General features: G+C 50.1%; 1 protein-coding gene across 1 annotated transcript in view; it reads left to right on the forward strand.

Moving 5' to 3' along the window:
• The window catches only part of UMODL1 (uromodulin like 1), a 79,313-nt gene extending 59,502 nt beyond the window's left edge, over positions 1-19,811 (forward strand). The window contains exons 17-22 of the mRNA XM_042237443.2: positions 569-888; positions 10,462-10,607; positions 11,096-11,332; positions 11,931-12,090; positions 14,251-14,335; positions 19,462-19,811. Coding sequence (XP_042093377.1) covers positions 569-888; positions 10,462-10,607; positions 11,096-11,332; positions 11,931-12,090; positions 14,251-14,335; positions 19,462-19,643 — 1,130 coding nt within the window. The 3' untranslated portion in view covers positions 19,644-19,811. The remainder of the gene's footprint in view (positions 1-568; positions 889-10,461; positions 10,608-11,095; positions 11,333-11,930; positions 12,091-14,250; positions 14,336-19,461) is intronic.
• Positions 19,812-27,720: the final 7,909 nt, after the last annotated feature.

Below are 27,720 nucleotides of genomic sequence, written 5' to 3' on the forward strand. Positions count from 1 at the left end.
ACAAGGTCTTAGTTGCTCTGTGGCATGCAGGATCTTCCCTGCACCAGGGATCGAACCTGTGTCCCTTGCATTGGCAGACAGATTCTTAACCACTGGACCACCATAAAGGTCTTCCATAACCCATTTCACAGAGAAGACTCAGGGGCCCCTGGGGGTGATGGCTGGTCCCAAGTCCATGGGCTCATCACATGCCCAACATCAGCCTGGGAGGGCAGAGGGCCCTACAGTTCCCCGGCCATGGCGGCAAAAGTGAGCCAGGGCATGCCCAGCTGCGTGGGCTGGTGGGAACATGCAACACGCGTGTGTGTGCAGCCGTGCTGGCATGTGTAGCCTCATCATGCATGGCTGCAGGCTGCGAGTGCTTCCCATCTGCTGTCCACCTTCTGCCCACAGCCTCCCGCCCTGTGCCACCCAGCTGGCCAGGCTCCTGTGGCTGACCCTAAACACAGACCCACCCACTCTGTGCTTCTGTCCACCCTCCCGCCCTGTGCCACCCGGCTGGCCAGGCTCCCGTGGCTGACCCTAAACACAGACCCACTCTATGCTCCTGTCTCCTCCTGTCTTACAGGTGACTCTCCTGGCAACACAACCCAGGCCCCTGGCCCAGAACAGCCCCCAACCCCAACGGGAGCTGAAGCTGCCTCTGTGCAAGGTGCCCGCCCTGCCGCTCAGGGCCTCTCCCCACGGCTGAACCTGACTGGGGCAGTCAGGGTGCTCTGTGAGATCGAGAAGGTGGCTATTGTCATCCAGAGGCGCTTTCTGCAGCAGGAGGGCATCCCCGAGTCCTCGCTCTACCTGGGGCAGCCGTCCTGCAACATCAGCGACCGAAACAGCACACACGTGACCCTGGCAGCCGCGTGGAGCGAGTGCGGGACCGCCCTGCAGAGCGTGAGGCTGGGGAGAAGGCTCCAGGCATCTGATCTCGGGGTGGGGAGGGTCAGCGTCTGGGCTGGGGGACTGGGAAGACGCTGCACTCCGGAGTCTCTGACTCTGAGTGCAGAACAGAGCCAGGGGTCAGAACAGGGTGGAGTTCTCATCGGGCAACAGGTGTGAAGTCAGCGTTTATAAAATCCTCCCGGTGAGTTGGATGCACGGGCCAGAAGGATAGGTAGTGAAGGAGAAGAAGGGGCAGGAAAGCCGGGAGTCTGTGTGTACATGTATGTTCACGTGTGTTTGTGTATGAGGAGGTGTCTGTGTTCATGTGTGTTTGTGTATGAGAACGTGTCCGTGTGCACATGTGTCAGTGGTTGTGTGTGAAGTGGCAGGAAAGCTGGGAGCCTGCGTGTGCATGTGTGTTTGTGTATGAGAACCTGTCTGTGTGCACGCGTGTTTGTGTATGAGAACGTGTCCGTGTGCACGTGTGTCAGCGGTTGTGTGTGAAGTGGCAGGAAAGCTGGGAGCCTGCGTGTGCATGTGTGTGTGTATGACAGTGTGTCAGTGTTCCTGTGTGTTGGGGGGGATGTTTGTGAAGAATGTATGAATAATTGTGTGTGCGTGCATTGGTGGGGGTTACCTGGCTGGAGGGCCATCCAAAATCATATTTGAGGGTCTTTCCTCTGCGGTGCAGTGTGGGGAGTGGGCTTGTCCTGGCCAGAAGGCATTTACATCTCACGTGCAGAGAGGGACTCTTGGCCTCCCCCAGCCACCGACTGCTGGGGTGGCTCTGGGCCAGCTCCCAGGCCCCCCTCCGCATCTCTGGTTTGCAGCATCCCCATATGGCGGGCTGACGGCTCCAGGTCCTGAGTCTCTGAAGGCTGTCTCTAAGCCACGGTCACACTCCTGCTTCCGCCCATCCCCCCTCCCCCCACTCCCCACCTTTGGCCCCTGAGCACGAGGGCTCTGCTTTCAGGGCCACACCAGGCAGTAGCAACGCATTCTGTGGGTTCAGCCAGCGCCGGGACTTGGGGAGAAGAAGCAGCCCCGAGCAGGTTGTCCTCGGAGAAACATTTGGTCCTGGCATGGAGTGAGGGCCATCACCCAGTAAAGCTGGGTGGGGCCAGCCCAGCACTCAGCCCAGGACCTGGCTTGTGCCCCAGGGTGGGGAGAGGCCTCTGCAGGGAGCCTGTACAAGGAGGCTGAAATGGTCCCAAGGGATGTATGGAGGGGACCATGCCTGTGAGGGAGGCCAGGAATTTACATGATAGATGGTATCTAAGTGGCTCTGGCCAGTGGGAAAGGCTGGGCTCTGGGCGGGAGCGCCGCACCAAGGGGAAGGGTCCCCTTTTGGAGGTAGGCTGGGGAGGGTCTTACAGGGGGTCGGCCATGGCCCTGGGGGAGGGTAGTCCTTATCAGGGAAACTGCTGGGTTAACTGCGCTGCTGGGTGGGGAGGGCCCTGAGGGTCTTTGGCTTCATTTCCTAGAACAGGGGTAGGGAGGGTGCTGGGACCTGCTGGCTGGGTATTTAGCTCCCTCATCAGCGCCAGGCTGGGTATTATTAGAAAGAAAGAAAGTGAAGTCGTTCAGTCATTTCTGACTCTTTGCGACCCCATGGACTGTAGCCCACCAGGCTCCTCCGTCATGGAATTTTCCAGGCGAGAGTACTAGAGTGGGTTGCCATTTCCTTCTCCAGGGGATCTTTCTGACCCAGGGATTGAACCCGGGTCTCCTGCATTGCAGACGCTTTACCCTCTGAGCCACTAGGGAAGCCCCTGGGTATTATTATCCATGTGTAATCAATGGGACCTGGAAGCTCACCAAGGTTTAAGGGGTAGGGCAAGGTCGAGGTTGCCTGGCCTCCGAGGACCCTGTAGCCTCTGTGACTCTGCCGCTCCAAGGGTCTCAGTGGCACAGGGTGGGACCCTCAGAGGCTCTGGCTGGAGCCCTGGGTGAGCTCCCTCATGGGGAGGGGGAGCCTGGGCACAGGCTGGCCTGAGCTTGCTGATGACCCCAAGTCTAGGGTACAGGGAGATGGCCTCTTGGGCTGAAAGGGTCAGAATCAGTGTTGTGCTAAGCAGGAGGCCCGGACATGACCCAGGGCCTGAGTAGGATGGGCTGGGGAAGGGGAGGTTGGAGACGTGGTGCAACACAGCTCAGCGTGCCAGCCCGCCTCGATGCCAGACCCTGGGCCAAGGGCAGGCCAGGCAGCTGGAGGTCAGCGGGGACCTGTGGGCCTGGCTGCCTTGGGGGGGGGGTGTCTCAGACCCACAGACAGGGCCCCTGGGTTGAAGGACCAGTTAGAATGCTTCTGGTGACCACAGCCTTTCTCAGCTCCCCTCCGACCCTCTAACCAGTACAACCGGAAAACAACCAGGGTTCCGGTTCTCTTTCTTAAAGATCCCTAAGACTCTCACTTGCAGGTGGGTGCACAGAGAGGGGAGGCGAAGATGCTGCCGCGGCTCTCGGGGCCACTTTGGTGCGGGGCTTGTAGAACCAGGGAAAGATACGAGAAGTAAGATGCTCCTGCCTGTGGTGCTCAGGCGGGAGGAGCCCTGGGCTGCCCTGTCGGGAGTCGTCGCCGCCCACACGACTGGAGGGCAGACAGGGGGCCCAGAGACAAGGAGAAGGCTGCAGTTATCAGCTCTCCTGCTTGCTTGTTTTTCTGAGCTGGACAAACACCTGGTTGAGCAATTAAATTCGGTAAGACTCGGAGCCCATTCAGAACAAAAGGAAATGCATATCTTATGAGTCATATCCAAGCCCTGGAAGCCACAGGAGCTCTTAAGTGTTTTGAAATTTGTCAAAAACTAAGATTCTCCCCAAGGCTTCCTTATACAAATACAGCAGAGTATACGCAATAAGTGGGTTCTGCCTCTTTTTATTTTTGGTTAAATTTTATTGACTTCCTAGTTTTTAATAAAAGTGAAATTTAGGGTCTCAGTTCTGAGTTTGATTCACTCTGTACAGATGATTTAGATCTGGCTAGGAAGAGATAGGGCTTCCTTGGTGTCTCAATGGTAAAGAAGCCGCTTGCCAATGCAGGAGATAAAACACGTGGATTTGATCCCTGGGTCAGGAAGATCCTCTGGAGGAGGAAATGGCAACCCACTCCAGTGTTCTTGACTGGAAAATCCCCTGGACAGAGGAGACTGGCAGGCTACAGTCCATGGCGTCTCAAAGAGTGATCACAACTGAGTGATCGAACACAGCACAGCCTTGGAAGAGAGAGAAATGAGCCCACGCCCCAAAGATTTCCTGGAGTACCGAATCATCTTCATAATTTGTGTAAAATTCGTACAACGACAGAAGGAGACTGCCCAGGTTTTCTGAGGCAGTTTTCAAAGTGAGTCAAGGCGCATGACATCCACCACTGGGAGGGCACGTGTTCCAGATTCGTTGTCTTTAATAAAGCCCATCCAAGATGTGACTTCCTGGCTTTGTAAAACCAGATGTGCTCCATGAGATTCTGTTAATGAACTGAAAAAACACGGAACTTGCAAACATCATGCAGATCATTCAAATACGTGGAAAGATGAGCATGCGTGCGTGCTTCATAGATCAATTGTGTCTGACTCTTTGTGACCCTATGGGCTGTAGCCCTCCAGTCTCCTCTGTCCATGGAATTAGCCAGGCTAGAATACTGGAGTGGGTTACCATTTCCTTTTCCAGGGGATCTTCCTGACCCAGGGATTGAACCCACATCTACTGTGTCTCCTGCATTGGCAGGAGGATTCTTTACCACAGCTCCACTTGGGAAGCCTGGAGATATGAACACAAGCACTTTATTTTAAAAAGCAATCATAGGAGATAGGTGTAAATTCAAAGATGTTTAAATGTTTTCATTTTGAATCGTTCACTTAAGAACCTGTGTGACTTTGTTCCTAGACGCTAATGCTTCTGGAGTCTCTACCAAGGAAAATGAACCCTAAAAATTATGATGACTTTCACTCTAATTTCAGTGTTTGTATAATAACCTAGAGAGATCAATACTATCCAAGAGTATTGGTTCCCTTTGGAGAACCACTCTTTGGAGAGCCACTCTTTGTTCTCTGTGTCTATAACTATTTCTATTTTGTTGCATTTGTTCATTTGTTTTGTATTTTAGATTCCACATACAAGGGATAACATATAGTATTTGCCTTTTTCTGTCGGACTGATTTCCTTTAGCATGATACCCTCTAGGTCCATGCATGTTGTTGCAAATGGTGAAATTCCATTCTTATTTTTATGGCTCGGAAGTATTCCATTATGTATATCGTTGTTCAGTTGTCCTGTCACGACTGACTCTTTGCGATCCCTGTCCCTCTGCCTTCCTGTCCCTCACCATCTCCCAGAGTTTGCCCAAGTTCGTGTCCGTTGCATCAGTGATGCCATCCAGCCATCTCATCCTCTAATGCCCTCTTCTCCTCCTGCCTCAATCTTTCCCAGCGTCAGGGACTTTTCCAATTAGTTGGCTGTTCGAATCAGGTGATCAAAATACTGGCGCTTCAGCTTCAGCATCAGTCTTTCTAACGAGTTTGGAGGATTGATTTCCTTTAAGGTTTACTGGTTGGATCTCTTGCTGTCCAAGGGACTCATAGAAGTATTCTCAAGCCCCACAGTTTGAAGGCATCAATTTATTGGCACTCTGCCTTCTCTACAGTCTAGCTCTCACAGTACGTGACCACTGGGGAGACTATAACCTTGACCATGTGGACCTTTGTCAGCAGAGTAATGACTGCTTTTCAACACACTGTCTAGGTTTGTCATAGCTTTCCTGCTAGGAAGCAATCATCTTCTGATTTCACGGCTGCAGTCACCATCTGCAGTGATTTCAGAGCCCAAGAAGAGGAAATCTGTCACTACTTCCACCTTTTCCCTTTCTATTTGCCATGAAGTGATGGGGCTGGCTGCCATGATCTTAGTTTTTTGTTTTTGTTTTTTTGAAATATTTAGTTTTAGGCCAGCTTTTTCACTCTCCTCCTTCACTTTCATCAAGAGGTTCTTTAGTTCCTCTTTGCTTTCTGCCGTTGAAGTGGTATCATCTGCATATCTGAGGTTGCTGATGTTTCTCCCACCTGTCTTGATTCCAGCTTATAACTCATCCAGCCCAGCATTTCTCATGACGTGCTCAGCATATAGATTAAATAAACAGGGTGACAACAGACAGCCCTGTGGTACTCCTTTCTCAATCCTGAACCAGTCAGTTGTTCCATACAAGGCTCTAACTGTTGCTTTTTGACCCATATACAGGTTTATCAGAAGACAGCTAAGATGGTATGGTATTTCCATCTCTTTAAGAGCTTTCCACAGTTTGTTATGATCCACAAAGTCAAAGGCTTTAGTGTAGTTGATGAAACAGAGATAGATGTTTTTCTGGAATTCCCTTGCTTTCTCTATGATCCAGCGAAAGTTGGCAATTCAATCTCTGGTTCCTCTGCCTTTTTAAAAACTCATTTGTACATCTTGAAGTACTTCCCTGGTAGCTCAGATGGTAAAGCGTCTGCCTACAATGCAGGAGACCTGGGTTCGATCCCTGAGTTGGGAAGATCCCCTGGAGAAGGAAATGGCAACCCACTTCAGTATTCTTGCCTGGAGAATTCCATGGACTGAGGAGCCTGGTAGGCTACAGTCCATGGGATCACAAAGAGTCGGACACGACTGAGCGACTTCACTCACTCAGTCAAAGTACTTGATTCGCATAATGCTGAAGACTAGCATGCAAGTTCTTAGGCACAGCCTTATTAGCATAGGAGATGAATGCAATTGTCTAATGCTCAGCGCATTCTTTAGCACTACCCTTCTTGAGAATTGGGATGAGGATTGACCTTTTCCAGTCCTGTGGCCATTACTACTGGGTCTTCCAGATTTGCTGACTTATTGAGTGTAACATTTTGATAGCATCATCTTTTAGGGTTATTCAGGTCCTGCGCCCATTTTTAAATTGGGTTTGTATTTTTTGATGTTGAGTTGTGTGAGCTCTTTTTATGTCTTAGATATTAACCCTTTATCAGATATGTGGTGGGTTAGTTGCTAAGTTTTGTCTGATTCTTGCAATCCCACGGACTGCAGCCCACCAGATTCCTCTGTCCATGGGATTTTCCAGGCAAGAATACTGGAATGGGTTGCCATTTCCTTCTCCAGGGGATCTTCCTGACCCAGGATTTGAACCTGGGTCTCCTGCATTATGGGTGGATTCTTTGCCAACTGAGCCACCATGTGTCCTTTGCAAATATCTTCTCCCATTCAGTAGGTTGCCTGGTTTTGTTGATACTTCCGTTCATTATGTAAGTTTTCAGTTTATGTAGTCCCATTTGTTTACTGTTGCTTTTGTTTCCATTTCCTGAGAAGACATATCAAAAAATACTAACAAGACTTATTTCAAAGAGCATATTGCCTATGTTTTCTTCCACACGTTTTATGGTTTCAGATTTAACATTTAAGTCTGTATCCATTTTGAACTTTTTTTTTTTTGCATGGCAAGAGAGTAAACCAGTTTGATTCTTTGGCATGTAGCTGTCTAGTTTTCCCAAAACCATTTTTTGGAAAAGTTGACTTATACTCATTGTATATTAATGATTAATTAATAGATTAATTTCCCAAGTAAGTGTAGGTTAACTCCTAGGCTCTCTACTCTGTTCCGTAGATCTACGTGTCAGTGTAGGTGCCAATACCATGCTATTTTAATTACTGTAGCTTTGTAGTAGAGTCTAAAGTCAGGAAGTATGATACTTCCAGTGTTTTTTCTTCTTTCTAAGGATTGTTTTGGTTGCTTGGGGTCTTTATGTTTCCATACAAATTTTAGATTTTTTTGTTCTAGTTCTGTGAAAGATGCCATTGGTTATTTTGATAAGGATTGCCTTGAGTCTGTAGATTGCCCTGGTAGAATGGTCATGTTAGCAATATTAATTCTTCCAGTCCATGCCCACAGCGTATCTGTCCATCTGTCTGTGTTGGCTCCAGTTGCTTTCATCAGTGTCTTACAGTTTTCTGAGTACAAGTCGTTTACCTCCTTATTTAAATTTATTCCTAGGTTTTTAATTTTATTTTTTGATGTAATTGTAAATGAGATTGTTTTCTCTTTCTGATAGCTTATTAGTTAGTTTGATAGCTCCTGTTAGTGTACAGAAATGCAGCAGATTTCTATATACTAATTATGTTTCTGCAACTTTACTGATTTCATTGATGAGGTTTTTTTTGTGATGTCTTTAGGATTTTGGGGCTTCACTGATAGATCAGTTGGTAAAGAATCTATCTGCAATACAGGAAATGCTGGTTCAATTCCTGGATTGGGAAGATCTCCTGGAGAAGGGCTATTCTACCCACTCCAGTGTTCTTGAACTTCCTTTGTGGCTCAGCTGGTAAAGAATCCACTTGCAATGTGGGAGACCTGGGTTTGATCCCTGGGTTGGGAAGATCCCCTGGAGAAGGGAAAGGCTACCCACTCCAGTATTCTGGCCATAGTCCATAGGGTCACAAAGAGTCAGGCATGAGTGACTTTCACTTTAGGATTTTCTATGTATAGCATCATGTCATTTGCAAAGAGTGACAGTTTTACTTCTTTCTTTCTAATTTGGATTCCTTCTATTTTTTCCTTGTCTGATTGCTGTGACTAGGACTTCAATACTAAGTTGAATAAAAGTGGTGACAGTGAGCATTCTTGTTTTGCTGCTGCTCTTAGAGGAAATGCTTTCAGCTTTCAGTGTGATGTTAAAGAGCTGAAGATTCTTTGATACGAACAACTTTGCCAGTTTGTCCAGGTCTGTTTAATGTGCACACAAGTAAAACATACTCATTCTATAATTTATTATAAAACAGCAAGTAAGGAGTAGATGCAGTAGCTGTAGAAGAAAAGATAATTCAAAATGTCCTTCTGTTCAGGAACTCCCTGATCATCAGAGAGCAGACAGTTCCCTTCCTACTCCTCTAAGCTTTGTCCTGCAGATGAAGTTTTGTTTTCAGACCCACTCAAGTCAAGGCTTAATTGTCCATTGGGTTTCTCGTCAGTTAGAGGCACAGTCACATTAGTATTGGTAATCTCAGAATCTCTATTTTCAGCAGATACTCTACTGGCAGCCTTATCAGGATTAGGCCATTTGTCATATGGCTCATACTCTGCTTTGCTCTGTCGTCCTTCAAGCTGTCCAATAACATTTACTTTACTTGGCTGTGTATTTCCACCAATTCTAATTCCAACTTCTTCATTGGCATAATTTTCAGCCACGCCTCTTGTTTCCTCTTCACACAAAATGCCCCTTGTCTAGTTCTAAACTGTTAAGGTTGGTGACTTTAACAGCAGCAGAACAAGGCCCAAGGCTGGCCGTGATGCACAGTAAGCATTACAAGCACAGGTCACCCAGGCTGTTCTTGGTTGGTCCTGGGCTCTGTCCTTCTGGTGATACTTTTGAAGGTGTCAATAAGGGGTATTGATCTTGGGAAAGCCACTACCATGACAATCAAACTCCAAGCCACTAGCAAGTAAAGCAACTCAAACAGATAATTAAAACTTCAGGCATTTTGTCAAACAAAAGACTTTGGCTTCAGTATAACAATGGCAGGACTTCCCTAGTGGCTCAGACTGTAAAGCATCTGTCTACAATGCAGGAGACCCGGGTTTGAGCCCTGGGTTGGGAAGATCTCCTGGAGAAGGAAATGGCAATCCACTCCAGTACTATTGCCTGGAAAATCTCATGGACAGAGGAGCCTGGTAGGCTACAGTCTATGGGGTCACAAAGAGTCGGACACGACTGAGTGACTTCACTTTTCATAATGATGGCAATTTTCACAGAAATTCTTAATCTCCTCCTACAATGCTCTCTCCACTGAATCAAATGATGAAGCTGCCCATCTCAAGGTTCTCATCTCTGCTTTTGATTCTGGAGAAATTTCAGAACTCTCTTTGATGTTGGCAAGCCCATCTCCTTGTATTAGTTGGTACACAACTGTCTGAAAACCTCTTTTTTTTCTGCTAAACATTCACATTCTGAGCAGCCAGTCTTTAATGCCAGCTGACCTTGGGGTCATTTCCCTAGCATGAAACCGATTTGCTCTGCACTTCTGTTTGTGGGCTTAACCTCGTTAATACTAACAGGCATCACAATGTTCCCTGGGGACTCGTGTCCTCAGGCGTAAACTGCGTTATCACCTCACATCCCCCAGTCCTCTTGCAGATCACATTCATTTTCGTTAGGTTGCCCTCTGGATCTTTGGTTCTGTGCAAAATTCTCTGCAAAATTACAATGCAGTTTTCTGAGTCACGGACTTTAACTGATTTATTTTAACTCGATTTCTTAGGTGAGGGCTCTGCACTCTCATGTTCAGAAATGCCCTTGAGGATTATTTGGGCAGGAGCCTGATCTGCTGTTTGGGGTATCTGATCTAGTTTGTCTCTGGCTCTCTTCTAATGCAGAAAGGGAGCACAGGAAATAGGCTAAATCAGGTGTCCCAATGTTATCTTTTGCAGTTTATACTGGGGAAAAGTTGTCAGCGTTTTCACACTTGGAGGGGGTAAACTTTAAACAGCCCCTGCACCCAGAGCCGTGATCCGCAGCCACGGTGGGGGCTGACCGGGGCCCGGGAGCTCACTCACTCCCCGTTTGTTCTCAGAACATGACCACTACGGTGGTGAGGACCACGCTGAGGAATGACATGTCCCCAGAGGGCATCATCCACCACATGAAGATTGAAAGCCCCATCCACTGCGCCTTCCAGAATGACCTCCTGACCTCATCCGGCTACACGCCCGAGTGGGGGTGAGTGCAGAGGTCTCTCCCCTATTCCCCGGGGCTCATACTGCTCCCAGTGCCTTCACCTGGGGGCTTCTTTAGGGTTTCAGTCACTTGAAGACCCTTCTGAAAGACTGAACATACAAGTGGATACTGGCCAGGAACTGATTAACTGCCAGTTTCCCTAGACTTGTCCCCTTTTCGGGTTTGAACCAACCAGAGACAGTCAGGTCTGCTCCCCTAGCCAGTCACATAGGATGTCATCAGGGCACACCTGAGCTCCCCTGTCACCTGTGACACTCACCCCTCCTCTGCCTGCCTTCAGGTCTCCACCAAGCTCTAGTGACCAGGGCTGCTCCCAGCTCCAACCAGCTTAGGGAAAAAAATAGCCTTTCTCTGCTTGTTCTCACTGGATGGTCTTCTTTTATGTCCACCCTTCTTTGGAGTTGCATTTTGGGGAGGAATGGGAACAAGTGGGTCAAAGAAGCAACCCCTGCAAACATTCTGCCTTGCAGGGTTTACACCATCATTGAGGACCTCCACGGCGCTGGAAGTTTCGTCACTGAAATGCAGTTATTTATTGGAGACTCTCCGATTCCTCAAAATTACAGTGTGTCTGCCAGTGATGATGTCAAGATCGAAGTAGGGCTCTATAAACAGAAAAGCAACCTGAAGGTGGTCCTGACTGAATGCTGGGCCACGCCATCCAGCAATGCCAGGGACCCGGTCATGTTTGGTTTCATTAACAACAGGTGAGGGTTCAGGGGCCACTGGGCACCTGCCCCTTGCTGTGTAGTCTGAGTTTGCTGTTGTTGCTCAGCCATGTCTGACTCCTTGCAACCCCATGAACTGCAGCACACCAGGGTCCTCTGTCCTTCACTGTCTTCCGGAGTTTGGTCAAACTCATGTCCACTGAGTCAGTGATGCCATCCAACCATCTCATCCTCTGTTGTCCCTTCTCCTCCTGCCCTCAATCTTTCCTAGCATCAAAGTCTTTTCCACTGAGTCCACTCTTCACATCAGGTGGCCAAAGTATTGCAACTTCAGCTTCAGCATCAGTCCTTCCAATGAATATTCAGGGTTGATTTTCTTTAGGGTTGACTGGTTTGATCTCCTTGCAGTCAAAAGGACTTCCAAGAGAATTCCCAGATACACGTGGATGCAGACCTGGGTTTAGGCAGTGCCCTCAGGATACCTTCCTGTTGGGAACTGGAGACCTAGCCATCCTTGCCTACTTGGAGACTTGCGGGCATGCTCCAGCTGCACTCAGGTGCGATGTAAGGAAACTCATCTGGCAACAAGGACAGGAGTGCCAGTGTGGAACTAATGAATCACCTTCTCTCTCCCCAGCTGCCCCATCCCCAATACACACACGAACGTGATCGAGAACGGCAATTCCAACAAGGCCCGGTTTAAGCTGAAAATCTTTTCCTTCATCAACAACTCCATAGTCTATTTGCACTGCAAACTCCGCATCTGCATGGAATCCCCCGGAGCCACATGCAAAATAGTAGGTGTTTTGCTATTCTAAACCTCTGGACTCACGCTCAGCATATGAGGAGGGAGGCTCCAGGATCAGAAGCCCGGGGTTTGGGCAGCTCTGAGAACCGACTTCATGGAGAGGGTTCTGGGCCCCACAGAACTGTCTTTTAAAAGGCATGAAATGAGGTCTTGATGGTGGACAGGCTTGGGTGGAAGACTGATGTCGCTGGGTGATTCACTGGAGCCCTTCCTGGGGCCATACCCTTCCACTGGCCGTCACATCAGACCTTCCTTCTCATAGTGCCGTAGTGCCTCTCTTCAAGGTGATCGAACACATATTTAGGTGTAAAAATGTTTTAATTTGGAATTCTTGTTAGCAAGTCAACGGAATGCTATTGAATCCTAGCCATTATCCTGTTTAATTTTTTTTTCTTTCCCGTTCAGCATTTATGCTGGGATTATGAATAACTTTACATTCTCATTTCCTCAGACCTTTGAAACTGAGATGCACTTTGTGTTCCCGGGTTGGAGAGTTATTCTTTGTCCACAGACGAGTAGGTGCAGTGACTGTCACATGTCGCCTGTGGCGAAGGATAGCGTTGAGGGCTCTGCTGGTCTCTGGGTCAGCCACTACCTGTTTGTCTTTCCTTTGGGGGACATGCTTGTTCCTATGCTCTTCATGAAAGTTGGGTGGTTTCCAGGGTGATCAGTGGCAGGGCTGATCGTCTGAATGCACAGGAGAAGCCCAGCGACTCCTGGTTTTGTTGTTACTTTTTCTCAAACAGAAGATCTTCTGGAACAACAGGAGGAGAGGAGCACAGTGCTTGCCTGTGGAGGGACCCTGACCCTTATTATGTATTTATTTGGCTGCACTGGGTCTTAATTGTGGCACACGGCATCTTTAGCTGTGGCATGTGAACTCTTAGTTGGGGCATGTGGGATCTAGTTTCCTGATCAGGGATCAAACCCGGGCACCCTGCATTGGGAGCATGGAACGGTCTTAGTCACTGGCCCACCAGGGAGGTTCCAGCACTAAGGATGTTAATGGTCATGACAGCGTGGGTAAGGAGCTGCCAGTTCTCGAATTCTGTATAATATGGGCTGCTCATATTTCTTTCCAACTTCCTTTGGGACAGGTGTTGTATTATCTTCCCGGGGCTGCTGTAGCAAAGTGTGTGCATGCATACGAGCGTGCAAAATTGCTTCAGTTGTGTCCAACTCTTTGCGACTCTATGGACTCTAGCCTGCTAGGCTCCTCTGTCCATGGGATTTCCCAGGCAAGAATACTGGAGTGAGTTGCCATACCCTCCTCCAGGGGAATCCTCCCAACCCAGGGATCGAATCCACATCTTTTGCATCTCTTGCATTGGCAGAAGGGTTCTTTACCATTAACACAACCTGGGAAGCACTGCTGTAACAGAGTACCATAGGCTTAAATAGCAGAAATCTCTCCTTGCACAGCTCTTGAAGCTGGAAGCCCAAGATCGAGGTGTCGGCCAGGTTATTCCTCCTGAGGCTGTGGGGAGACTCTGTTGAGGTCTGGCTCTCTGCCTGGTTGGCGCCACCTTCTCCCTATGTCTTCACACATCTTCCCTCTGTACATGCCTGTGTCCGTGTGCAAATGTCCCCTGTTTACAAGGACACAATCACACTGGGTTGGAGTCCACCCTAACGGCCTCATCTTACCTGGGTCCTCTGCAAAGACTTTGCTTCCACCTAGGGTCACATCCACAGGTGCTGGGGTTAGGACTGTAACATCTTTGGGGGCGGAGCACAGTGCACTCCGTCACAGGGGTATAGCAAGTAGATTCTATGTCACTGAAACTTTTTGTAAGGCAAAGGCATTAAGAGGAGCAGGTGTCTGCAGCAGGCTGTGAAGAACACAAAGGCAACTCTGAGATGAGGCCAGAACTAGTAACTGGAGACAGCTCAGGGGGCTACATCTCGCTTCCTCCAACCCGCCTGCTGCCTAGTCCTCCCCTCACCCCGCTGGGTATGCAGCCTGGCACAGTCCAGGTGATCTGGCCTCCTCAACATCCCTCCCCCCTCATTGAACTCATCCATTGGGACTTGACGTTTCTAGCAGGAAAGAGCGTGTGCGAATCAGTGTACCATCCCTGAGAGTGGGTACCTTTCTCATAACCATTGTTCGACTAATGCGAACACTTTTTCCCTATGCAAACAACAGAACTGTGATGACTTTCGGTCACTGAGAAGCAGCGAGGCATCCGTGATGCACCAGATGTCCTGGGGACCCCTGATTCGGTCTGAAGGTGAGCAGGTGACACGGGCTAGACAACTAAACCTGGGTATGGATTCAGAAACTGCTAGCTGTCCCCAAATATCTGTTCTTCCCTCCTTCAATGGTAATAGAACCCTCAGTTTTTAGGGGACAGGTGGCTGCCAGGAAAAACTATAGTTCCCAGCCAACCTCGCAGCAAGAGTGGCTACATGAGTGAACTCTGGTTAATAAGACGCAAAGTGAAGTGAAGTGAAGTCGCTCAGTCGTGTCTGACTCTTTGTGATCCCATGGACTCGGTCCATGGAATTCTCCAGGCAAGAATACTGGAGTGGGTTACCATTTTCTTCTCTAGGGGATCTTCCTGGCCCAGGGATTGAACCCAGGTCTCCTGCATTGCAGGCAGACACTTTACCGTCTGAGCTACCAGGGAAGCCCCAATAAGACACAAAAGGGAGTGTCAAATGCCCTCCTTCTAAACACCTGGTATGCACCCTGCTGCCTGAAATACAGGGGAGGCGGCTGCAGCCAGCCACCACCTGGGGTCATGAGGACCATCCAGACAGGAGCTGGAAGGAACTGGTGCCCCAGGACACCCTGGAGCAAAGCTGCGGCGACAGGCTTGAGCTCTGACCTCCCATTTTTACGCCAGAAAGAAAGAAACTTCCATTTTCTTTGTACTGCTATTTTGGGGTTTTCTCTTTCTTGCATCTAAACCTAATTCTAGTTGATTTTCCCTTTTTATTCTGTTTCTTCCTAATCTGGATGGCCTTCTTTGTCTCTCTATTTTCTTGTTCAAGAACTTCTGGGTTCTGGAGGCAGGGTGTAAACCAGGACAGGAGTCCTGACCAGAGCTTGGGAGGGAAGGCTTTTGGCCAATGATATTCAGCTGCTGGTTCTCATCCAGAACATTTCAGAGATTTAAAAGATCACAGGACCCCAGCCAGGCCCCAGGCCTGTCCACTCAGGGTCTCCCAAGCTGGACTCCAGGCCCTGGCGTTTGCATTGGTCCTCGGGCAATCACTGGCCTGGGTCCTGGGACAATGCTTTTCCTGCCCTCTTCATTGTCTTAAATTGCCGAGAGCTGGTTGATCTGGGGCTCTAATATGAAAGAGAACATATATGTGAATTACATTCACTAAGAACCATAAACTGAGTGGTTAAAATAACAGAAAATACTCTTGAAATCTGGAGACACAAATCCAAGATCACATAATGGGTGGGGCTGACTCCTTCCAAAGTCTCTGAGGGCCTCCGTTCCAGGCCTGGCTCCCAGCCTCTGCAGGTCATGCTGGATGACCTGGCTGTGGCCGCCTCCCTCCAGCCTCTGCCTCTGGCATCACGTGGCTTCTCCTGAGCACCTCTGTCTTCTTAAGGGGACACTGGTCATTGAATTAGGGGCCTCTCCACTTCAGTATAACTTCTTAATTAATGACATCTGCAAGGACCATATTTCTGAATAAGGTCACATTCTGAGGCACTGGGGGTTCAAACCCAACACATATTTTTTGGAGGATTGTGCTTCAACATGTAACACTGTTTGCTGGCCTTTTAAAGGAAGAATCCACCCAGGCAATCCCTGAATCTGTGCTGCCAACAGATCACCTATTAGCATTATACTTTTTGCACTTAATTTTTGGAAATCATCCATCGCCATTTGCTTTTCCAGAGAACATAATTTCTTAGTCACTACAGCTTTGTGTGTGTGTGTGTGTGTGTGTGTGTGTGTGTGTGTGTGTGTAAGAAGAAGCTGAGAAAGTTTGAGGTTAATGTCCTATAGGCTCCTGAAATGAATCAGTGGGAACGGTCTGAGACAATTGTGGAGGAGGCTCAGAAGTGAGAAGCCTGGGGGTCCCTGGATGGTGGCTGAGCTCAGCCTCTGGAAGGGGCCTGAGCTCTAGCTTCCCAGCTCCTGGGTTTTTGCACACCTCCATCACTACCCCTCACTGAGACTGTCCCCATCACAGGGGCAGTGACAGGTCAGTGTCTTTGCAGAAGGAGTGGTCATGTACATCACAGCATGATGTCACCACCACCCTGTGCATGGGTGCTCACACTTCTGGGGGAAGACCCATGTCTTCTAAGTGTCTCATCCATCAGGGCTGACCTGCGGATGTTATGTTTAAGGAGACATTCCCACTGATGGTGCGGGCCATGTTGCAGCACAGGCTCCCTCTCTATTTGTAAGCATCTCTCCTGAACCAGGAACCTTTCCTGGACCCTGATAACCAGGGGACAGTGCTGGCCTGTGGACTCCACTTAGAGCAGCTCTGAGTCTGTGGCTGGTTAAGAGCACTTGACTGTAGGGAACAGAAACCCAGCTGGAGAGGCAGCAACCAAGCAGGTTCCCTTGTCTCTGGAGCTGGCAGTCTGGGGCTGCAGCTAGACTCCGTGGGGCCAACCATGGGGGGAACTTCTGCTTTTTTCTGCAGGATCCTCAAGGGAGACAGTCCCCCCTTATGGTCACAAGTTGGCCCCTGACATGAGATACAGGAGGAGGGGGGAGTCTCCGTGGTACCATCCACTGGAGGCTGGATTTCAGGGCCAGCTGTGAATGAGTTGTTAGGAAGCTGGTGACCCAGAGTCCTGGGGCCTCAGGTTCCTTAGAAGGTTGCAGGTGCTCCAGCAATCATTCCCAGTATCCTCATCCCAGTGTGGCCCTCCCTCTGGAGGATGGGGTTGCCTGGTTTCCAGCTGACCCATCATACAGGCTGTCTGAAGGGAGCCTCTTCTAAGCCATAGGTGACCACTTTGCTGCACATGCCCGAGCTGTAACTGGGGTGCCCAGAGCAGCAGGCACTTCAGGCCATAGCCCCAGAAATGGGAAACGGGGTCTCAAGTGTCCCTTGTTCCCCAGGAAGGCTTTCATACCCAGACCTTTCTGATAAGCTCCTGTGATAAGATTGAGATAAAATTTACCTAATATAAAGTTAACTTTTAAAATAAACTATTGGGTAGAATTTAGCACATTCACAGTGTGGTACGACCATTACCTTTCTCTAGTTCCAAAACATATTCATCCCCCAATGCAGTTCCAAGCCCACAGAGAGTGAACCTCAGCCCCACCCCCACCCCTGAAACCCTGAGGTCGGCTTTCTGACTCCAGTTTCCCTAAACACAGGATCACATGACTACCTGTGGTCTTCAGCAACCGTGCCTGTCACTCAGCGGAGTGGATGTTTTCAAGACTCCTCTGTGTCCCACGTAGCGTGTGGCAGAACCTCCTCCCTTTCATGGCTGAACGCCATTCCTCTGGGTGATGGCTACATTTGTTTGCTCATTCAGAGCCTTTGATGGATTCGGGTCTGTTTCCTCTTTCCGCTGCTGTGAACCTGCATAGATGAGTATTTGCATCCCTGTTTTCAGCAGTTTTGGGTCCAGACTCCATGTGCTTTCTTGCCCCTGAGTCTGGGGAAGGTCAGCTCCCCGGTGCTGAGTTGCATGTGGGTACAGGCAACGTGTCCCTGTGCTGAGTCCACTGAGCTCCCTGCCCCCACCTGCACTGCCAGTGGCTCCCATGTGGCCTCCTCTTCTTGGCCAGTGACCATCCGGAGGATGAGCAGGAGGAGCTGTCCCCTTTGCTGTGCTCTCCTGGGCTTGAGGCACCTGCCCTGGCACCTCTGGGAGCCGGCGGGTTAATGGGCACACTGAGCAGCTGCCGTGGGAGAGCCTGCTCCATCATGGGCTCTGACCTGAATCCTCTCTCTAGGGGCGATGCTGGGGCCCAGTCGGGACCTGGCCCCGCTGCTGTGGGTGGACCTCCCACCTGCACCGTCTCACCCCTGTAGGTGTTACCCAGTCAGGGCTCGCTCCATTCGCTGCATGATAGGCCAATAAATCTGAGAGACAAGGGGTTAAGATAAGCAACTTTATTCAGGCAGCCCACTGACCAAGAAGATGGCAGGCTTGTTTCTCAAAATAACCATCTTGTTGGGGTCTGGGTGCCAGGTTCCTTTATAGAGTCAGAAAGAAAGAAGCAGGGAGGAACTAAAGTCAAAAGGCAGAACAGAGAGGGAGAGGCAGTGGGGAAGTAAAGTGAAAGGGTCTGCAGTCTTGCAAAACATCTCCATGGGAATAGCCAACCTTTGGAAGGGGTATGCTAATCACTTCTACTCACAGGTGGGTCAGTTCAGTTGCTCAGTCGTGTCCTACTCTTTGTTAGCATGCCAGGCTTCCCTGTCCATTACCAACTCCTGGAGGTTGCTCAAACTCATGTCCATCGAGTCAGTGATGCATTCCAACCATCTCATCCTCTGTCGTCCCTTTCTTCTCCTGACTTCAATCTTTCCCAGCATCAGGGTCTTTCCCAGTGAGTCAGTTCTTCAGATCAGGTGGCTAAAGCATTGGAGCTTCAGCTTCAACATCAGTCCTTCCAATGAATATTCAGAACCAATTTCCTTTAGGATTGACTGGTTGGATCTCCTTGCAGTCCAAGGGACTCTCAAGAGTCTTCTCCAACACCACAGTTCAAAAGCATCAATTCTTCGGCGCTTAGCTTTCTTCACAGTCCAACTCTCACATCCATACACAACTACTGGAAAAACCATAGCCTTGACTAGACGGACCTTTGTGGGCAAAGCAATGCCTCTGCTTTTTAATACACTGTTTAGGTTTGTCATAGCTTTTCTTCCAAGGAACAAGTGTCTTTTAATTTCATGGCTGCAGTCACCATCTGCAGTGAGCCAGCCACCCCCCCCCCCCCAAAATAAAGTCTCACTGTTTCCATTGATTCCCCATCTATTTGCTATGACGTGATGGGACCAGATGCCATGATCTTCATTTTCTGAATGTCGAATTGTAAGCAAGCTTTTTCACTCTCCTCTTTCAATTTTATAGAGAGGCTCTTTGTTCTTCCTCATTTTCTGCCATAAGGGTGGTGTCATCTGCGTATCTGAGGTTATTGATATTTCTCCTGGCAATCCTGACTCCAGCTTGTGCTTCATCCAGCCTGGCATTTCGCATGATGTACTCTGCATGTGGATAGGGTCCGATTATCTGTGAGCTGAGCAAAGGCACTCTAGCTGACAGACATGCAGAGGGACAGAGTCCTCTGAGGCTGACCATTGTGTATGATTGTAATAACAGTCAAAAGCAATGAAAAGCAAGTTAAAGAAACAGTTCCAACATGGAGTCAGAACTGGCTTCTTTTGTGCAACACAGGGTCACCTCTGGCGGCAGGGCCGGGCCTGGGAGCCGGCTACCTGGTCCTCATCGTGGGGGCCGCCTGTGCCTTGGTGGCGGGGGCTGCTGCCCTCCTTGTCTGGCACTACCAGAGAATGACTGGAAAATACGACTTCAAAGCCCGGTCCGACAACTTCAGCTACCAGGTGTTCCACGAGTAAGGAGCCCGGCTGCCCTGCAGGTGGGTGCCAAGCGAGACCCCCTGACGTGCAAGTCCTGCCTTCACCACTGATGGCGACCACACAGCATATCCGGGGGTTTTGGCTGTGGGTAGATTTGTGGGTGTTGGTGTCTCATGCCTGCAATACTGTGTGATTTTTTAAATAGAAATATATATTTGGTCTTCATCCACTGTTCCTGATACACGTGTGTGTTCTCGGTCGCTAAATCATGTCTGACTCTTTTGTGACCCCATGGACTGTAGCCCCCCAGGCTCCTCTGTCCATGGGATTCTCCAGGCGAGAATACTGGAGTGGGTTGCCATGCCCTCCTCCAGGGGATCTTCCCGACCCAGGGATCAAACCCACGTCCCTTATATCTTCTGTGTTGGCAAGCAGGTTGTTTACCACCAGTGCCACCTGGGAAGCTCAACTTCAGCTCAACTTTCCTCTAACATTAAAGACAACAGCTGCCTTGGCCGGGTACCTTCTCGTCCGGTTTGGGACCCATGAGGTGTGGTCATGCAGACCCTTCCACTTACTGACCCTGCTCCATACTGTCCTCGTTGGGGGTACTGCGGGGGCTAGCCCATGTCCCCTTCTTCCATCCCCATGCTTAGCCTGTCATTCTCTCGAGATAACAGACCTTCAGCACAATTCAGTTCTACAGTGTGGTAGACCCGAGATTCATTCTTTAAATGAAGACAGTGGGCTCAGAGAGCTCAGGTCAGTCACCCCGGTCGGTCACACAGCAGAGCCTGGGTTACTTCTCCATGAGGCAGCGTCTCCTTCTGGTTGACTTTGTTGTGACCAGAGAAATTGTCCCCTGCTCCAGGAGCTGATCCTGGAGACACTGGGAACGTGACGTCCTCGCCTGATCTCACCTGTTCTCAGCCCCTACCAACCTGAGAGCCCTTGTCAATCCAGGCCCTGGAGCCCTAACATCCCCCCATGGGAAGGACTGGGCCCGGGCCCATCACCACCCCACACAGAATCACAAGGAAATTTCAGTTTCTTACTTCAGATATAAAATAAGAATGGCAACAAGGAGGCCAGTACTTGTCCTGGGGGATTTCCAAAGAAATCTGGTGAGTTGAGTTGACCAGGGAGGCCGGCCCCTCCTCAAAATTAAAACACAGAGGGAAAATTTGCCCCTGGCCTTTCCTTAAGCTCCTGGGACTCCTGTCTTCCAAAGTATATAAGGAAGAAACTTATAACTAGTTCTCAAGTTCTTGCAAAAATCTGCTCTTTGGAAAACATCAAGCAAACATCCCCGAGGTTGACACTTGGCACAGCCCCATTGGGCGATGAGCCCTATGTCCGGGTGGGTGGCCCACAAATTGTGCAAAGGCACAGAGTCCCCAGGGCGTGGCCGTCTGGCTCAGGTGTGTGCGCCCGTCACGCCTGCTTGCCTACCAGAGGGAGTGGGCCTCACCCGACACCATGTTCCCATACCTCCTGGGAGTCTCTGCCCTTTTATTGGGCCCAGCCTGGCCCTATTCAGCAAGCACAGATGTCGTGTCCTCAGGATTGGCAGAAACTCTCCCCTCCTCACCCTCCCGGGGTTTCCAGCATAAACCTTGCCTTTCCTGGCACAGACTGACCCAGATGATCTTCCCGACACAGGTAGCTGTGATCAGGTTCCAAAGTCTTCACTCGAGGCTTGATGAGAGCCTGTTTTGTCCTACATGCAGGCTTCGATGAGCCCCAGAGTTGGAGAACACACAGACTCTGCCTGCCCCCAGGAGGCCCGTCCTCCATGTGGGTCCCAGACAAGCAGCAGCGCCAGGAGGGTGAGAGGAGCTGGTGGAGAAGCATGCAGGAACCCGGACGCCAGGAGCCCCAGACACAGGGATTTTCAAAGCGAGCTCCAACACAGCTCTGCCATCACTCAGTCACCGCCACCACCCCCAGCTCCCAGCCCTGTTACCACTGCAAGTGGGCCAAGCCCCCGTCTTGGCTTTGCTCACTGTTGACATCTACCACCTACTACCCACCCATCCATCTTTGTGCCCCTCTGTTAAATACATAATATTTCACTTTCTCAAAAATATTTGACATCACACTTGAAATCCTCTTTTTAAAACTAGGTCAGTCATAAAAAAATACTGCTAATGTGATTTTTAGTAGACACATCTACCCTTTGACTTCAGTCCTGCATCATTACCAAGATGTTGTTTCTATTTACACAACAGTGACTCAAAAAGCACTCTATTAATATGAAAATTTTTATAGCAAGTAGGAAAATATTATATATATATATATATATATATATCTCCCTATTTTATACTTTTCCAAGCATTTTCACAGATACTAAAATAAATAATTTACCTGGGGGTGAGGCACTATTTACCCATTGCATAATGGTTAACCATAAAATGAATGGGTGAGTTATTTACGTAAGTTTACAAAATGAGCTCATGAGGAAATAGGTCTAGAAACTAAGTTTTAGTTTAGAATTTTCTTCATCGCACAGTGCTAAGTGATAACGCTTCTTACTTTACTTGAAGTACATGGAATTGTATTTGATACCTAACACCTGAGAGTATAGTGTTTTTCCTTGATGAAGTTAGAACATGGTCTTAGTTTTTAATTCATAGAGTTAATTTTATTGAATGTTTTTAATTCATAGGATTTTATTGAGTGTAACTAACACGGGACAGTAGGGAAATATATTTTGATTTACTGAAAATCTTAGAGTCATGATAGAATTACAATATGTGATACATGGATAATAATTCTGAGCGAATGGAATAAATTGCTACAACACTGCAAGAGGCCCGTGCTGGCTGCTCTGTCTGTTTTCATCCACCTCACAAGCTCACTCAGCATCCGCAAGTGCTGTGTTTCAAGGACACCAGGGGCCCATCTCTGGCTCTTCCTGAGCTGTGTCCACTTGTTCTGACATCAGCTCAGGATCTCTCACGAACCTTTCTGGAGGAAGAGACAGTTAGTGTTCAGTAAGCCCAGACTTGAGACCTGTGACTGTGTGGCTGTTTGGATCTTAGGTGAAGTGGTTGATGTGGATTTTAGAACTCCATCTTTAAAACTTCATCCACAGTGTTCATGTAATCTCAGCAACCGCTGTGTCCATTCACTAGTGTTTTCTGTAATAATGAAACTTTGGTCACCCCCTCTTTTTCCTTCCTCTGCCCTAGTCCCTTCTTCGACAAATATTTCCTGAGCGTATACTATGCACCAGGGCCTGAGCTCAGAGCTGGAGATCGTGAGAGGCAGGCTTGGTTCTGCCCTCAAAGGGCACATGGTCTTGTTGGGGAGAGACACTCAAAACTGATGAAGGGGTCATGACAAGTACTGAGAGGGGCAAGAACGTGTGTGTCGTGAGGTGCACTGACCTGGTCCACCCATCCACCCATCCACTCATCCACCCATCCACCATTCTCCTCTGCCCATCCACCCAACCACCATTCTCCTCTCTGCCCATCCACCCAACCACTCATCACCCATCCCTCACCCCCTCCCTCCAACCTTCCTTCCTCCCATTCATCCATCCATCCAACCAGGAAAGATCGTTGAGTTCCTGTTCTTATGCTGACATTGTATGCGTGCATGCTAAGTCACTTTAGTCGTGTCTGACTCTGAGACCCCATGGACAGTAACCCGCTAAACTCCTTTGTCCATGGGATTCTCCAGGCAAGAATACTGGAGTGGGTTGCCATGCCCTCCTCCAGGGGATCTTCCTGACCCAGATATGGAACCTGTGTCTCTTAAGCCTCCTACTCTTACCACTAGCGCTACTGGGAAGCCGTATACTGGCATTCGGAAGGCAGAGTGAAGTAGAGTCCATGTCCCCAGAAACTCAACATCCAGCTAAAGAAAAGCCCCTATGAATCCTATGTGCAGTAAAGTCAGGGAAGTCAAGGAGAGAGGGAGGGAGCCAGAATTATGCATGTGTGCGCCTGTGTGCTCACATTACTTCTCCAAGAGAGTCTGGGGTGCTGCTGGGTAAAGGTAGGCTCAGGATGCATGTTGCTTGTCGTTTAATCCCTCTGATCAAAAACTCTGCTGGCATGGCTCAGGAACTGAATTCAAAGCACTGTGACACAGAAGGAGGAAGGGCAGGATCCAGGGAGGCCCTGGACGTCTGTAGAGGTTGTTCACTGCTTTTCAATGGAGAGGTCACCCTCAGAGTTGTGCAAGGCACACTCTGTGAGGCCAGACGTGGGAACCTCGGAGACCCTCCAGAAGACCCCTCCCGGGACAGAGTGGGCTGCCCTGCCTATCTGGGGCGGGGATTGTATGACACATCCATGAAAGTGAAAGTTGCTCAGTCGTGTCCAACTCTTTGCGACTTCATGGACTCTACAGTCCGTGGAATTCTCCAGGCCAGAACGCTGGAATGGGTAGCCTTTCCCTTCTCCAGGGGATCTTCCCAACCCAGGGATCGAACCCAGGTCTCCTGCATTGCAGGCGGATGCTTTACCAGCTGAGCCACAAGAGAAGCCTGTGCACACACCTTGTAGATATTAATTATACACCTTCTCACTTTAAAATGGAGAAAGTGGGGGAAATGGAGTCGTGATGCAACTTTCCTAAACAGCTAGTAAGTGGAAACACTGGAACTGAAACCAGGCCTGCCTGCTTGTAAAGTTCTGTGATCCTCTCTGCTAGGGGGCAGTCTGATGAAAATCAGGGATCTGATGGAGGCGGAGACTCACCGCATCCGCCCGGTACCCTCCGGCCCAAGCTGCGCTACCCCTAAGCCACCACGAGATGGCGCCGCAGACCAGGAAGGGAGACCCGTTTTTCTGTAGCCGCCAGCGCCCTACTTCTCTGGTTTGAACCTTTCGCCCTGTTTGAGGTTCTTGGCTGCGAAGGAAGGAAATCTGAAATCATGCCACAGAGCTTTGGGGTCTCAGGGGCACGTGTCTGCTGGGGCTGGGCTCAGACAACCGCGCTGGTGGTGAGGAAAAAATTAATCAATAGTCACTCTAAGAATGAAATGGAAATTTTTATTCTAGCCAACCTGAGGATTATCACCCAGGAGATGTCTTGCAGTAGCTCCCGGGAATGTTCCAAAGAGGGGGAGGGTTAGTATACGTGTGGTTTGGGGGAGGGGGTGTGCAGTCGAGCAAACACCTTAGTGGAAGGCTGCCCCTGTCACCAGGAACAGCATCTGGTTTGGGTACTTTCCTGAGTATGGAAAGATGCAAGAATCCAGGATCATACAAAAATTCTCCTGAAAATCTCTGACTGTCTGACGGCCGGTATTCCCCAGGCACAGAGGGCCTCATCCTGATCTTCACCTTGTAGGTCAGGAAATGCAGAGCTTGCTGACTTGATTCTCGTGGAACTGGAGGGAGGGCAGTGTTCCTGTTTACAGTGCCTTCCCCTTTGATCTTAATTTCAACCAACGTTTGCAGGCATTTCATGAGCAGCTTGTTCCAAGGCCCTAAGAATGCTCACTCCTGGGTCAGATGCGGGCTTGACAGGCTGCCCCATGCACTGTTCTTGGACAAGGCCCTGAAGACAGGGGCCCAAAGCTTCTGGGCCGCCTGTCCTACTGGTCTGTGCTGGCCCAGGAAATGGGTCCCTCTTGTTGCTTCTTTCTACGACTAATTACACGATTACAATCATTTTTCTAATAGGACTACATATTTGGTCAGTCATTCCAGGTCACCTAGTTGTTCTTGGGACTTCCCTGATGGCTTGGTGGTAAAGAATCCACCTGGAATGCAAGAGGTGCAGCAGATGTGGGTTCCATCCCTGAGTCGGGAGGATCCCTGGGTTGGCAAGATACCCACTTCAGTACTCCGGCCTGGGAAATCCAGGGGCAGAGGAGCCTGGTGGGTTACAGTTCATTCGGTTGTCAAGTTGGACAAGAATGAGCAACTGAGCACACAGATGTTATGAATTTTACCTGAGGCTCCGTCACACACTTGGTAATGCAAGAAACAATTATCTTGTAAAATAGACGGGATACAAGTAACACAGCGAGTAACGTTAGTTAACAAGGTCATAAGTAGGTATTTAGGGATTCCCAGGTGGCTCAGTGGTAAAGAATCCACTTGCCAAAGCTGGAGACATGGATTTGATCCCTGGGTTGGGAAGAGCCCCTGGGGGAGGAGATGGCAACCCACTCCAGTATTCTTGCTGGGAAAATCCCAAGGACAGAGGAGCCTGGAGGGCTACAGTCCATGGGGTTGTGAAATACACACAAAGTATTTCAGCTGAGAACTTCCGTGAAGTGCAGCCCTGCACTCAGCAGGTCATCTCAGCAGTCTGTTCCAATGGCTACCTTTAAGGGGAATGATATATTGGCATTTGACATCCAGTTCACTGAAGACGTCTGTGCGTACACGGTGAGTGCAGGGTCACTGTGACCCCTCACAGGATTGAGAAAGGAAAACTGTCTTCTAAGGAGTTATGGGGTTGGTGTCAGGGGAAGAAAAATTGATGTTTAGGGTTGAGCAGGAATTTCTGCTCTAGGGAGGTCTGGTTAAGACACAATGTACACCGGAGGGAGGGGAGGCGGCGGCGGGGGGGCGGGGAAAGCAGGCCCAATAGCAGAGGAAAAGGCTTATATTCAAAGTTTCCTTGTTTTGCCTTAAGATGTGAGTTTTTACTTCATCCCCGGTCTTTCAAGGTGGGCAGAGCCAGTGCCTTCATAGCAGGGGACTTAGAGGCGCCGCCTGGGCGGCTGTGGGGCTGGCTCTGCGTGGACTCTGCCTTCCTGCCTGGACTTCCCGAGGGAGGGGCTCCTTCCTTCTCACCCCTCTTTGTTTCTGGGAGGAAAAGGGCAGCCACGGCAGGAAACGGTGTCTCTGTGCAGTAAAACATGAGGTAAACTTCCCTGGACCGGCACTGGTGTGTCGGAGCCACAGCGGGACTGCCAGCAGCGGAAGCTGGCATGGGGAGGCGAGCCCTAGAACCGGGCAGGCGCGGGCTAAGCGTCCCCAGCCTCACGTGGGCGCGGGCCCCTGGGGCGCATCTTGAATACTCTCTGCGGTTGTCCTGAGTCTTGGACACGTCTCTTCCCAGGGACACAGAATGAAGGTCAGGGTGGCAGCGTGGCCAGGCCTGGGATGGAGACCCAGTCCACCACCCGCTCAAGCGGCTGAGGGGTCCCGTCTGTGTCCAGGGTCCCCGGTAACCCAGTCACCACGGGGAGCCCTGGAGGAGGAGAGCAGCTCAGGGAGGGATTGGCTGTGGAGGCTGGGCTGAGCATGAATGGGCCACCTCAGTGCTCGCGTTGTCCAGGAGGTCGCGTCACCGTGGAGCCCGGAGAGGCCTCCATCCCTGCTGTGGCCCTGCACTCAGGAGACACTTCCACCCCTGGACCGGGCTTCACACTCCTTCGGGGAGGGGGCTGGCTGGCCCAGCCTCAGGAGCGCGGCCTTCCTGGGAGCTGGTCGATTTCTGTCCCGAGGACCGGCCTCTCTCACGTTTAGTTCCCCCTTTCGCCGAGATGGAACCGCAGCCATCGTTTGCCTGGTGTCCCCACCCCAGCACCCCACATGTCACCCCAATCCAATTTCTAACCTGAGCCGCCCTCTCCAGAGGCCTGGTCCCCATAACAGAGGTCCGGCTCACCAGACGTCCCGTCTATTTCCCAGCTGCTGCTGCTGCTAAGTCACTTGAGTCATGTCCGACTCTGTGCGACCCCATAGACGGCAGCCCATCAGGCTCCCCCATCCCTGGGATTCTCCAGGCAAGAACACTGGAGTGGGTTGCCATTTCCTTCTCCAGTGCATGCAAGTGAAAAGTGAAAGTGAAGTCGCTCAGCTGTGTCCGACTCTTAGCGACCCCATTGACTGCAGCCCACCAGGCTCCTCTGTCCATGAGATTTTCCAGGCAAGAGTACTGGAGTGGGGTGCCATTGCCTTCTCCACTCTTTCCCAGCAAACCTCTTGTAACTCTTGAGTTTCACCAGGTCTGGCCATGTACTGCCTTAGGGGTGGACAGACGGGACCCCGCCTGCCCCAGGAGCCCCTGGACACCTCGGTCATGGACAGAAGTGCTACCACTAAGCTGATCCTGGAGCCCTGCCCGGAGCAGTGGATGGGGACTCCGCGTGGGCAGCCCAGTGCCCAGGTGGCCTGCTTTTCAGATCAGCGAA

Source organism: Ovis aries, chromosome 1, assembly GCF_016772045.2.
Source record: "Ovis aries strain OAR_USU_Benz2616 breed Rambouillet chromosome 1, ARS-UI_Ramb_v3.0, whole genome shotgun sequence".
NCBI classification, from domain to species: Eukaryota; Metazoa; Chordata; class Mammalia; order Artiodactyla; family Bovidae; genus Ovis; species Ovis aries.